The sequence below is a fragment of the Onychostoma macrolepis genome, chromosome 15 (genome assembly GCF_012432095.1).
Source record: "Onychostoma macrolepis isolate SWU-2019 chromosome 15, ASM1243209v1, whole genome shotgun sequence".
Taxonomy (NCBI): domain Eukaryota; kingdom Metazoa; phylum Chordata; class Actinopteri; order Cypriniformes; family Cyprinidae; genus Onychostoma; species Onychostoma macrolepis.
The window spans coordinates 1,630,343-1,643,007 of NC_081169.1; the positions used below are offsets into that span (position 1 = coordinate 1,630,343).

The 12,665-nt window shown below is 40.2% G+C and overlaps 1 protein-coding gene across 4 annotated transcripts in view; it reads left to right on the forward strand.

The window, feature by feature from the left end:
- Positions 1-12,665, forward strand: part of limk1a (LIM domain kinase 1a) — a 62,468-nt gene that overhangs the window by 33,657 nt on the left and 16,146 nt on the right. For 3 of the 4 annotated variants that reach the window (XM_058799558.1, XM_058799560.1, XM_058799559.1), the window contains 2 exons: positions 2,410-2,548; positions 11,680-11,789. In XM_058799558.1, the coding sequence (XP_058655541.1) occupies positions 2,410-2,548; positions 11,680-11,789 (249 nt within the window). Of the gene's footprint in view, positions 1-2,409; positions 2,549-8,553; positions 8,799-11,679; positions 11,790-12,665 lie in introns of those variants that run through there. The other variant, XM_058799561.1, reaches the window with a different exon arrangement.

The window sequence follows — 12,665 nt, forward strand, 5'->3', positions numbered from 1 at the left end:
ACCTGGTTACTCACCGGTCTATAGAGCCATTGTTATCAGGACAAATGCATTTCCCCGTCGCACATCAATAGAGTGACGCTTCAAGTTCAGTTTACGGTAATGAAGGGGGGTAGCATAAAAAAGGCTAAATATGAGCTCAAATGCATTTGCTTTTACATGTTTTCATTTATCAGATGCTTTTATCCAAAGTGTCTTGAGGAATCAGGAATACAACAAGTGATTCATTTTAAGGAGGCAATAAGTGCTAGCGGTAAAGAGTTTCAGAATCATTCAGAGAGTAGTGCAAGCCAATAGAGACATAAGACAATAAAAAGCACAGAGGAAGAGATTAATTTTTACAGGTTTCTTGTTTATTGTCATTGATTCGTCTGTCTGTAGGGTTAGAGGAGCTACAGCAAATACTCAACACTTCATTCTCTTTGGGTAAAAACACCTGCAAGTGCATAGGCGTTGTATTATTATAAAATATTATATAAACACACTTCTGTAATGCGTCATAGTTCAGTGTTGAGATCTGGTGGATAACTTTTCTCTCTTGCCTTGCTTTAACTGGCCGTGTTCTCATTCAGGTCCTGTGGTATGTATGTGAGAAAGTAAAGCCTCCTCTTCACTGTGATCGGAAGATTTATGAACATGATTAAATACTCTCCACTAGATCTAGTAGTTGTACTGATTCACAGCCAGTGTTGGGTAAGTTACTCAAAAGAAGTAATCCACTACAAATTACTTATTGCTTCTTTAAAAGTGTCATTTGATTACATTACTGATTACATTTAAAAAGTAATCAGATTACTAATTACTTTACTTTCAAAGTTATCAAACCTAAAAAAATTCACTACAAAGTGAAACTCGTAGTTCTTTCATTCATTTAATATTGACTGAAAAATTACATAAGTATTATTTGTATACACTCGCAATATCAACAAAACTTTTTTGGGGGGTTTTGTAAAATAAAGAAAACAAATAGGGGTGCGCTTTCTGCATTCTCAGTCTCCGTGAATATCTTCCTGAAACAAGTCACTAAAATGAACGAAAATGACATGAGAAACATATCCAAAGAAAGCTTGAAGTGTCTATTTTTAAATTAAGTAAGTCATGTCGAAAAATATGGTCACCCACATCACGCGCTATAAGATAATCATCCACGCGAAACCAAGCACGAATATGTGAGCGTCCACATCACCTCGGTAAACAAAGAACGATTCATCAAGTTCATCTCGGCTACTTTTAGTTTTTGGAAGAAGACGCGCTGTGAGGAATAAACCTTGAATTTACCTCAGAAGAAGAATACGATGCGACGCGGCTTAATCCAGCGGAGGATCTCATTCTGATGAGTCATTTATTTTTACTAATATTAGTGTTACTGTGACATAAACTTATACACATTCACTTGTTGAACTTTTCCCAAACTATAATGCCAAACTAAAATGTGTGAAATCGAGTGCAACATTTTCAAATATGATAGGCAACATTTCATTGCATCTAAATGTTGTAGGACTCATCTGCATTTTGGCTTGCATTCTCCGGTGATTTATTAAAGGGCATATTGACGCGCAAAACATGATTTTTACTTCATATTTTTAACACTGCATTTGTAACTTAAGTAACATCATTTTATTGACATTAGTAACTGTAAACAAATTACACAAATTTAAAATGTAACTCTGTTCACAGCTCACTCAGCACTTTTTTGTAATAGTGTGGCAAACACGGTCAGGTGTTTGGTCTCTGTCCAAAGGTTGTGATGGAGGCTCAGGGGTCATTGAGCGGCAGATGGTCATTAATGAGCTGGACTCCCTCTGGCTCTCATCAGATCAATCCTCACACACACAGAGGACAGTGAGGCATCAGCGTCTGGCTGCTGTTATGACACACACACACACACACACACACACACATACACACACACACGCATGATGGATGATCTGACATCATGCTGATGCTGGTGTGTTTAGGTTTCTCAATGTATTTGCTCCGTCTCCTGTCAGCTCTGCTCAAACATGTTACTATGTATCAGCATGTTCTGCGTTGTTTGAGTATTAGACAGATATTTGTGGCTGTGGATCCATCAGTAACAGTGCTGTGTATGTCAGAGTGCAGCACCCAACTATTACCTTTCAATCAGACCACTACACCTACTATCGTCAGAACAACACCAATCGATTTAATTCGCATAATGCTTCCATGACAATTGGAGTCCTTAATATTTATAAACAGAAGTAACCATTTGAGCTCTTGAGGCTGTGCTGTATTGTGAATCTGTTGTGTATCATAACTGTATTCACAACCTCTCCTATTCTACCTAGCTAATTCTATTTAAATGAGGCTGTTGCTAAGCAAACCTCAGAACCTCTTCAGTGCATGAGTTTGATCAGAATGCTGAGCTTTGCCCTTGTGTTTGATCTGCAGGTGCTGTGAGTGCGGCGCGTCTCTCTCACACTGGTACTATGAGAAGGACAACCGGCTCTTCTGTAAGAAGGACTACTGGGCTAAATTCGGGGAGCTGTGTCATGGCTGCTCGGAGCCCATCACCACCGGACTCATCATGGTGAGTCCAAACCGTCCGAAACCCAATCTCTGCCATCTCTCCTCACCCCACAGTCCTGCTGTCCATCCGTCTGTCCTGCAGTTTCTCACAGCCGCTCCAGTTACACCATTCTCCAGCGATTCTCCATTCACACAGTCACTGCTGCCGTATCACTCGTGAGCAAATCAACAGCGCTCCTGTGTGTGTTCATGAAAGAGCTGCTATCTATAATTCAGACGCAGTGTTCATGAAGGGAGCGTTTGTGTGGCCTCTTGTTTTAATGCATTCGCTGCTGACTGTATTATTTAGTGTTTCTACAAGAGCGAGAGCTGTTTATTTGACAAGAATTATTTGAATCATTTATGACTGTTTGAATTCCTTCATTGTGCCTGAATCTTCACATGTTAACTCTTTTGCATCCAGTCTTGGCATATCATATCTGGATCTTAATGCAAGGTGTCATCTGGTCTGTTTACATTTGCGTTTTCATTAAGTTTTAAAACTTTCATTTGCATTCACGAATCATATAATTTTACAATGTAATCAAAACGTTTCACAGATGTTGCAGTTTGGTTCCCGTACTCAAAATGTGTCAAAGTATATTGATGTTTTAAGACTTAAAAAACCTGCCAGGTTATTTTATATTTAACGACATTTGCAACTTTTCATATAGTTGCTGTACATCATGTTGTGTTTTTTTTTTTTTTTTTAGCAGCAGCAGCAGCAGCATTCCTTAAATAGTATGCAATTTTGTATGAATTCAAACCTGTCTCTGTTGTTTTTTAAAAAGAAACTGTGTATGAGAATGAACGTTACTATTTTTTTCAGCAAATATGAAATGATGACATGACCAGCATTTCCTCCTGAGGGTGATGGTGACAGATTCATATAGTTTATTCTCAAGAAAGTGTTCATTCCGACTGAACCTTGACCTAGTTTTACTTACTTCAGTTCTATCTTGGTGTTGATCAAAGTTGATCACAACTTATTTTAGAGCCTGAAAAGTTACACAAAATGAGACGATTGTTTGTTTTTCTTTTTTATTTGTTTGTATTTCAAACATGTACATATGATAACCACAGAAATTGAATGCAAAGCATTCTATAACCGTGTGAGTAGTAATTTTGTGACAACAGCGCTCTTCATGTGACAGATGACTATGAGAGTACTGCATCAATGTCTGCGACACAAATGCAAAACAGCTTAAAGATGTTAAATCTAAATGTACAACACTCCCCGGTCTGTCTGTCAGTATGTCCGCGATCTCTCATCAACGCTGACTCTCTGCTGGATTTATAGGCCCACACACTTGGCTTATAAAGGACGACTCGCGGGAAAGATAAAACCTCTCACGCATCTGTTACGTTTCACTCACACTGCTCTCTCACAGCATGCTTCCTCTGTTGCTCGGTGGGACAGTGACCCTTGCTCTGTGAAGAGAGTCGAGAAAACCAAAGTTTAACCAGTTTGGTTTCGCTCAAATAGTTTCTCGCTGTCAGTGTGCTTCTAATGGAACTATAAAGCAGATGGAAGTCTGTGGTCTGTGTTTTTGTATATAAACGTCTGGTCTGCTTTGACCGCAGTGCTGGCTGCATCTGCGTTGCTCACCCACTGAGTGATTTAGTGACACACAGACCGCCTCAGGCAGTGCAGCCCAATAATCAAACTCCCCGAGCTCGGCATAAGTGAATTAAAGATGGCTCAGCATGCACTTCCTGCTTGTGATTGACAGACACACATCTTCATCAGGGGGCTGGATGCTGCAGCCTCTGAGGACCCATCTGCAGATGAAGGTCAGGTCTGTATGCTGTGCTTTAGCTACTGCGAAGAACAAGTGGAAGATTCTGCTCAGCAGAGCAAGAGCATCAAGCCACAAACGGGACTTATTAGCAGTTTAGAATTTGAGAAGTGATGCTTAAATAAAAATAATGTAGACCTTGGTATACGGCATGCTTCATTTCATAGAAACAGAAATGAGGCTATAAAACTCAAAATAGTAAATAGGAAATGTATGGTAAAAAGTATTTTAAATGTTGCAGTGGCACAATGATCAACACTGGACTGCGTGAAATTAAATATGTTATCCCCTGCAGTAGAAGTCTGCAAAGCATCGATGTTTTTTAGTCCCACTTCTGCTAGATTCTGCTATATTGCAATATTTTCTGGAATTTTATTGATAACGATAATTAGACGATTTTTTTGCTGAGCTTGTTATTGTGCTGGTATTTTATTCAATAGTGATATTTGAAATGTTTTGGGGGAAAAAAGGGAAAATATACTATAAATGTAAACGTAAAATCGACAGCAGGTGGTGGCAGATCACTGAATGAGCGAGTCATTGATTCGTTCACATGGCTGATTGATTCAGTGTGTGTTGCTTAGAGATGCAAAACAGTTCTGCTGTGGCTTTGTTTGGAACTATTTCCATTGACAAAATAGAGCAGAAACAGGAACTTGTGTTAAAAATTAAAGTCAATTAATACTAACTTGTTTATTGGACTGTTTTATAAAATCTATATCACATTAGCAATCGTACTGATATTTGGAGGGAAAAAAAAAAACTGTACTCTCTACGCCAGATTACTAACAGCTTGTGCCATCACAAACCACCGACTTTTGGTGTTAAAATAGTACTGTCAGGATTTACTAAAGACGCGCAGTGAAGAATTAGCGCTGAAAAGGCATGGACGCAGTTATTTTTGCACCTGACCTTATTGAATAAGCATTTGTTGGAGTTTCCCTTTCAAACGCAAAATTTATGGGAGGAGAGTACAAACCCGATTCCAAAAAAGTTGGGACACTGTACAAATTGTGAATAAAAACAGAATGCAATGATGTGGAAGTTTCAAATTTCAATATTTTATTCAGAATACAACATAGATGACATATCAAATGTTTAAACTGACAAAATGTATCATTTTAAGGGAAAAATAAGTTGATTTTAAATTTCATGGCATCAACACATCTCAAAAAAGTTGGGACAAGGCCATGTTTACCGCTGTGTGGCATCCCCTCTTCTTTTTATAACGGTCTGCAAACGTCTGGGGACTGAGGAGACAAGCTGCTCAAGTTTAGGAATAGGAATGTTGTCATATTCTTGTCTAATACATGCTTCTACTTGCTCAACTGTTTTAGGTCTTCTTTGTCTTCTTTATGATGCGCCAAATGTTTTCTATGGGTGAAAGATCTGGACTGCAGGCTGGCCATTTCAGTCCCCGGATCCTTCTTCTACGCAGCCATGATGTTGTAATTGATGCAGTATGTGGTCTGGCATTGTCATGTTGGAAAATGCAAGGTCTTCCCTGAAAGAGACGACGTCTGGATGGGAGCATATGTTGTTCTAGAACTTGGATATACCTTTCAGCATTGATGGTGCCTTTCCAGATGTGTAAGCTGCCCATGCCACACGCACTCATGCAACCCCATACCATCAGAGATGCAGGCTTCTGAACTGAGCGCTGATAACAACTTGGGTTGTCCTTGTCCTCTTTAGTCCGGATGACATGGCGTCCCAGTTTTCCAAAAAGAACTTCAAATTTTGATTCGTCTGACCACAGTCCATTTTAAATGAGCCTTGGCCCAGAGAAAACGCCTGCGCTTCTGGATCATGTTTAGATATGGCTTCTTTTTTGACCTATAGAGTTTTAGCCGGCAACAGCGAATGGCACGGTGGATTGTGTTCACCGACAATGTTTTCTGGAAGTATTCCTGAGCCCATGTTGTGATTTCCATTACAGTAGCATTCCTGTATGTGATGCAGTGCCGTCTAAGGGCCCGAAGATCACGGGCATCCAGTATGGTTTTCCGGCCTTGACCCTTACGCACAGAGATTGTTCCAGATTCTCTGAATCTTTGGATGATATTATGCACTGTAGATGATGATAACTTCAAACTCTTTGCAATTTTTCTCTGAGAAACTCCTTTCTGATATTGCTCCACTATTTTTCGCCGCAGCATTGGGGGAATTGGTGATCCTCTTCCCATCTTGACTTCTGAGAGACACTGCCACTCTGAGAGGCTCTTTTTATACCCAATCATGTTGCCAATTGACCTAATAAGTTGCAAATTGGTCCTCCAGCTGTTCCTTATATGTACATTTAACTTTTCCGGCCTCTTATTGCTACCTGTCCCAACTTTTTTGGAATGTGTAGCTCTCATGAAATCCAAAATGAGCCAATATTTGGCATGACATTTCAAAATGTCTCACTTTCAACATTTGATATGTTATCTATATTCTATTGTGAATAAAATACAAGTTTATGAGATTTATAAATTATTGCATTCCTTTTTTATTCACAATTAGTACAGTGTCCCAACTTTTTTGGAATCGGGTTTGTATTAAAATCAATGTGATTTAAAAAGCAAAAACGTAAAACGCAATGCGATTTGCTAACGTTTGCACTCGTCAGATTACTGGTATTTGTGCCATTATTTAACGCCCAAAAAAGCATGTAAACTATTTTGCGCTTGAAATGACTGCATTTGTTGTTGCTAGGAGCGGCACCGCAGAGAACAGAGAGCGCGTGCTAGAACGGAGAGGATTTTTTCCACATGTATTAATTTATTTGGAATGCCACAAGAACACATTATCTGAATCCGAACATATCCTTTCGCTAATTTACGCTGCGCTTGGTAGATCACGTTGATCATTATGGAAATGAGATGTTATTCTTTAATTTGTGCATTGCCAGTAAATCACCTGCAGAAAGCCCCTAACGGGAGCTAAAGCTCCAGACTCTGATCCCATGGTCACTGCGTTGAGGTGGCGATCCAAGGATGTGCATGTAAACTGCTTATTTTTTATTGTGCAGTGGTCAAATAACATTGGGCAACAACATCATAGTGCCTTAAAACAAAACACATTTGATCAGACTCTGAGGCAGCATTGTGAGTTTCCTTCATGGAGAAGGCAATCCCAGAATGCATTGCAGCATAGGTCACAAAAAACTTTTTATCCGAGCTGGTTGTCTGAGTTTCCATTAATGTTGATTTATTAATATATTTAATTAACTATTCTTATCAACACGTTTCAGAATTTAATGTAATTACAAACTGACAATTTCAGCCAACTCTTGTTTCTTATGTGTTTGTGCCTACAAACATATTGCATTTTTAGCAACATGCTAACGTCAGACAGAGAGATCTGCTGTGAGTGTTAGTCCAGACTCTCGTGCTGTGTGTGTGGCGTGGCTGAGTGACCATTAATGGAGTTTCTGCCCATGAAGAGCGTTTCAGATCATTCACTTACGAGGTTGATTTGGGTTAAAAGCTAGCCTGCTTCACAAGACAGACCCCTGGGTTATAGTCTCTTTCTGTGCGAGTACGCCGAGGGAGGTTCTGTAATGAAATCACTCTCACTCCCTACGCATGACTCCGAGACGCATCCCACATGAGCCGATCTTCTCAAGGTCATTCTGTGGAAATCCCTCCTCTCACCGCTGACACACAACAGGCCTGCGCCTGATTCAGAGCCGTCCAAAGGCACTATCCCATCAGCCTTTGCTCGATATTATCAGTGGTTCTGTGAGCTCACTGAAGGTCTGTCCAGATCCGCCTTTATTTACAGCAGACTCCCATCCACAGCTGATGCTAGTTTCACTGCCATGACTAACTTCAGTCATCTGTAGTATGTGTTTCCTCATTCCACTAGCTTCACGTCTTATCACGGAGCCATTGATGAGAATATCTTGATTCCTGGGAACGTTAGTGTTGCTGTAATATTTTACAGAATGAGGGTCTGTCTGTTATCGGACCTGTTCCTCCTCATTGTTTGGTCTGGAGCAGCCGAGTCTCGACCCACAGTCCTGAAGTATTTTGTACACACAGAAATGCTGGGATCTGACTGAGACCGGTCTGATTGGCTGGGTATTTCAGGGTGCAGGTTTTTTTTCATCAGTCAAGCTTTACCAGATCAGTGACATCAAATACTAAGGGTTTTGATGAAGGCACTACAGATGACTCGAGCTTTCGCAGCTGAAGCTCCTCGGAGAGGTTGTGTGTGTCGGAAGGAGGGCTGGGTTGAGTGGGGGAGGTGTGTGTGTGTGTGTGTGGAGGAAGTGATGAAGTCACCCGCTCAGAGAGAGACAGAGGGAGTGACATAGATCTTTCCGGGATGAGCTCAGCGCTGGCCGTGTGCCTCGAGCTCCAGCGCTCTAGCTGTGTTTTGTTTCTGTGCCGCGTTCGCTAGAATGATCTGTAGCTGGTGGTCATGTTCGGAGATGTGTTTTACTGGGGCTTCTGCTGTCTGAGACTCTGGAAGAGAGAGAAGAAGGTAAGCAGATGGGAGTTCACACACGGTGACAGCGCGGTCTTCACGTTTCATTATATGATCATTCAGTTCGACTCTGATGCTGATGGATTTAACAAACATCATAACATTCAAGCATGTGTTTGGATGAGAAGATGCAGCTTGGCAATTTCCTTTTATAGTTCTCCCTCTTGACTTCATTTCATTTTAATTCATTAGGCTTGAAGCTGGATGTCCACCTGGTTTATTCTTCATCAGATCACACTCGGATCAAATGATCATTCTCGCTTTATTTTCTGTTAGATTCGTTCTGTCTTCTGACATCATATGAAATGGGAACATTCATAAAGTCTTCTAATTCTTAATAATAATTGTCTATGTTTTTAGATACGGCAGTGGATTAGTTTGAGACCTTCATCTTTGGATCACATCCTTGACTAGTTAACCGGGTCACGTCGCAGTGTTTGTGTGTCACTCATCCTAGCTTAGCACAGACTCAGAAAACATCAGTTCAGCATCAAACCCATGACTTTAGCACTGCTAGAGCGGCACGCGATTCACTGCAGGAGCTCTTTTAGTGCTGTTCTATGTTGTTTATTCACCATAATATCGTGCAGGGTAGACACCATATTCAGTGGGATGCTGTTTAACACAAGGCTGCGAGGAGGACAGACATACAGTAGGTTTAACAGGTTCAGTGCTTTATTATCATCTGTGTGATGAATGTGAAGTACAGTCGGTTTAATAGTGTGTTCTGTGTAAGGTCAAGTGCAGTTTTCAGAGCGGTGCGCCTTCGTTGTCGTTCACGTCAGTCACGCGTGGTTGTGTTACAGCAGCAGGAGGAGCGTTCCTCTCTGACAGTAGGATGCTCGGAGGGTTTGTGAGCGTGCCAGGTTTCCTCAGAGCAGTTTCACCTTGAGCTCGTCGTTAATGAAGCTGTGTCGCTGAATAGATGAACAGCTGCCAAAGGGAAGTGATTGTGAGCTTAAGGTGGTGAATTCCAGTCTTTCTCATTTTAAATATCACTTTTGAAATCACTCTTCCCACATGTGTCATTTCAGCCCAGTTGTTAACAAGCATACAGTAACATAAAGGATGAGTCAACCTGTCTGTTAGTGCAGCTTAACCACAGCTCGAATCGTCCCTCAGTGACACAACAGAAGACCTCCTGGTGATCACATGCACCGGAATCTTCTAGAAACTTTCCTTACATGAAAGCTGTGCTGCTTTCCCAAGAACAGCGCGGGGGAGATGGGGGATTTTTGCTGATTTATTTAGAAAATAACTGAATCAAAAGTCAATGTCGGGCAGCTGTTTATGTTCAAGTCTTATTTTACACAGCAAGTTAATGAGGGACTCTACATTTACATTTAGTTATTTAGCAGACGCTTTTAACCAAAGAGACTTACAAATGAGGACAATAGAAGCAATCAAAACCAACAAAAGAGCAACAACATGCAAGTGTTATAACAAGTCTCGGTTAGCTTAACACAGTACACGTAGCAAGGTGTTTTTAATTATATAATAAATAAAAAGAAAACTGATAGAATAGAAAAAGAATAGAGAAGCTAGTGTTAGAGGCTTGTTTTTTCATTTATTGTATAATAAATAAAACGAAAACAAATAGATAGAATACAAAAAGATTAGAGAAGCTAGTGTTAAGTTTTTAAGTCTAAATGGGGCAAGTTTTTTTTTAAAGAATAAAATTAGAACGTGCTAAAGTTAGAGGGCCAAATAAAGACGGAAGAGATGACTCTACGGATGGGTTTTGTGTAGTTGTGTGGGTATCGGTTGACTGGAAACGGTGGAGCAGTGTTGTGTGTTTCAGACGTGGTTCAGGTGTGTGTTGGTGGTCTGTCGCCTCTGTTTTCCGTGTCGGCTGAGAGTCTGTGAAGCACAGAAGTGAGAAGCGGTGGGCAAACAGTCACGTCACTGGAGGATCCGTCACACTTCCCCCGGCGTCATTCACACTTCAGTCAGGCTTCAAGCCCAAGAAACGGACAAACTCTGTTAAACAATTGAGTATGCATCTAAGATCATGTCATTGCATTCATTGTGATGCTTCATATTTGAAAAAAACAAAACAACAAAAAAACACCAGAAAGCTGTTGCATGAGAAGCCTTAGTCAAAAGGTGGTCTTACAATATGGTTGTGTAATGACATTTCTCAAAATAATTTGATCCCATAAGTCAGCTTTAAACATCTCTAAACATCATTGCATTGCAAAATATCAAAGAATAGATGTAGTTTGTCATTGCTGACTTGATGGAGAGAAAAGACACTTGATATAATGTTTATATAACATTATTGAAGTTATTATCATTTAATAGTACATTTTGCGCTCATTGTATGGAAACAAGGACGAGTCTGTCTGACTTTCTGCCATTCTTTCTCAGTTTTATGATCGCTAAAGCATTTGTGTAGATAAACTAGACTGTCATTGTTAGATCACCTTCAGCTAGTTTGAGGCTGGACTCTCTGTGTCTCGAATGTCTCTCTTCTTTTATATGGAAATCAATGCAAATGAAAGTTCGGTGTAATGAGCATGAAGAGACGTCTGTGTGTTTGGTGGCTGTGATGGGAGCGTGTGCTGCTGCGTGTATCGCTGATGTGTTAAACAGCTGCTCGATGAATAGATTAATGTCAGTGTAATGAGTCTTTCTCTGATTACTGTGACATGCACAATCATTCAGAAGTTATTAAAAGTCATTTTCTCTCAGTTTCTCTGGCTGGTCCATCACTGACGGGTCTGATGAACCTACAGCTAGAACAGAACGAACGAATGGATTCATCCAATAATGTGTGTGAATGTGTTGTGGACACACTGTCTCTCAGCAAGCGCTCTGACAGTGTGTGTGATGCTGCAGATGAACCGGCTCTGATCTCAGTGTTTGTGTGCTGCAGGTCGCCGGAGAGCAGAAGTATCACCCAGAATGCTTCACCTGCCTGAGCTGCCGAGCGTTCATCGGTGATGGAGACACGTATGCTCTGGTGGAGCGATCCAAACTCTACTGGTGAGTGACAGCGGCTGGGAGTTACCTTCACACGGTCCACATGACGCATGGCTCCAGATCTTGTTCTCGACTAGCGTGTGCATTATGGGTTATTAGTATGTGCTGTTGTGTGGGTGTGGTGTAGCGGAGCAGAAGATGCTGTTCATCTTCATACCGTGCCATCACTAATGTTTCCCAGCGGAGTGACTTCATAACCCTTCCTATGGAGCGATCCGCGTGAGCTGTGAAAGCTTCTGCTTTATTCATGGCAGACGTCAATAAGCTGCTCAATAAAACATTATTTTTTTTGCTAACTTCCTGAAAAAAATTTAAATAAATAATAGTAATAATAATAACAACAACAATTAATTTCAGTTACTGTACACTGAAAAAAATTATACTTTTTTTTTAAATAAATTTATTTTAGTGACATTTAAATAAACAAATTTAGTTGACTAACAGCAAACTGTATTTAAATGTAGCTAAAATAAATTGATTTGCAGCCACTTACCTTAAAAAAAAAAAAAAAAAAGTAAATTCAATGAATATTTTTTTTCAGTGTAGCAATATGTTGAAATGTACAGTTTGATAATTTGAATCAGATAGTAATCTGTCCACATAGCATGATGTATGAATATGATTTGAGCCAGAACAGCAGATGTTTAGCGTAATATATGGGGACATTTGGCTTTTATTTCACCTTTGCTTTCTTTAAAAAACGCTAACACTTTTAGATTAGGGAACACTATTCACTATTGACTTGTTGCTCATAAGCATGCACAGTACTAGCGTATTGACTGTTTAATAGAACTTATAAAGCACATATTCTAGATCCCTTAACCCTTCCCCATACCTAAACACAACTATTACAACCACTACCTTACTTGCTATCAATAA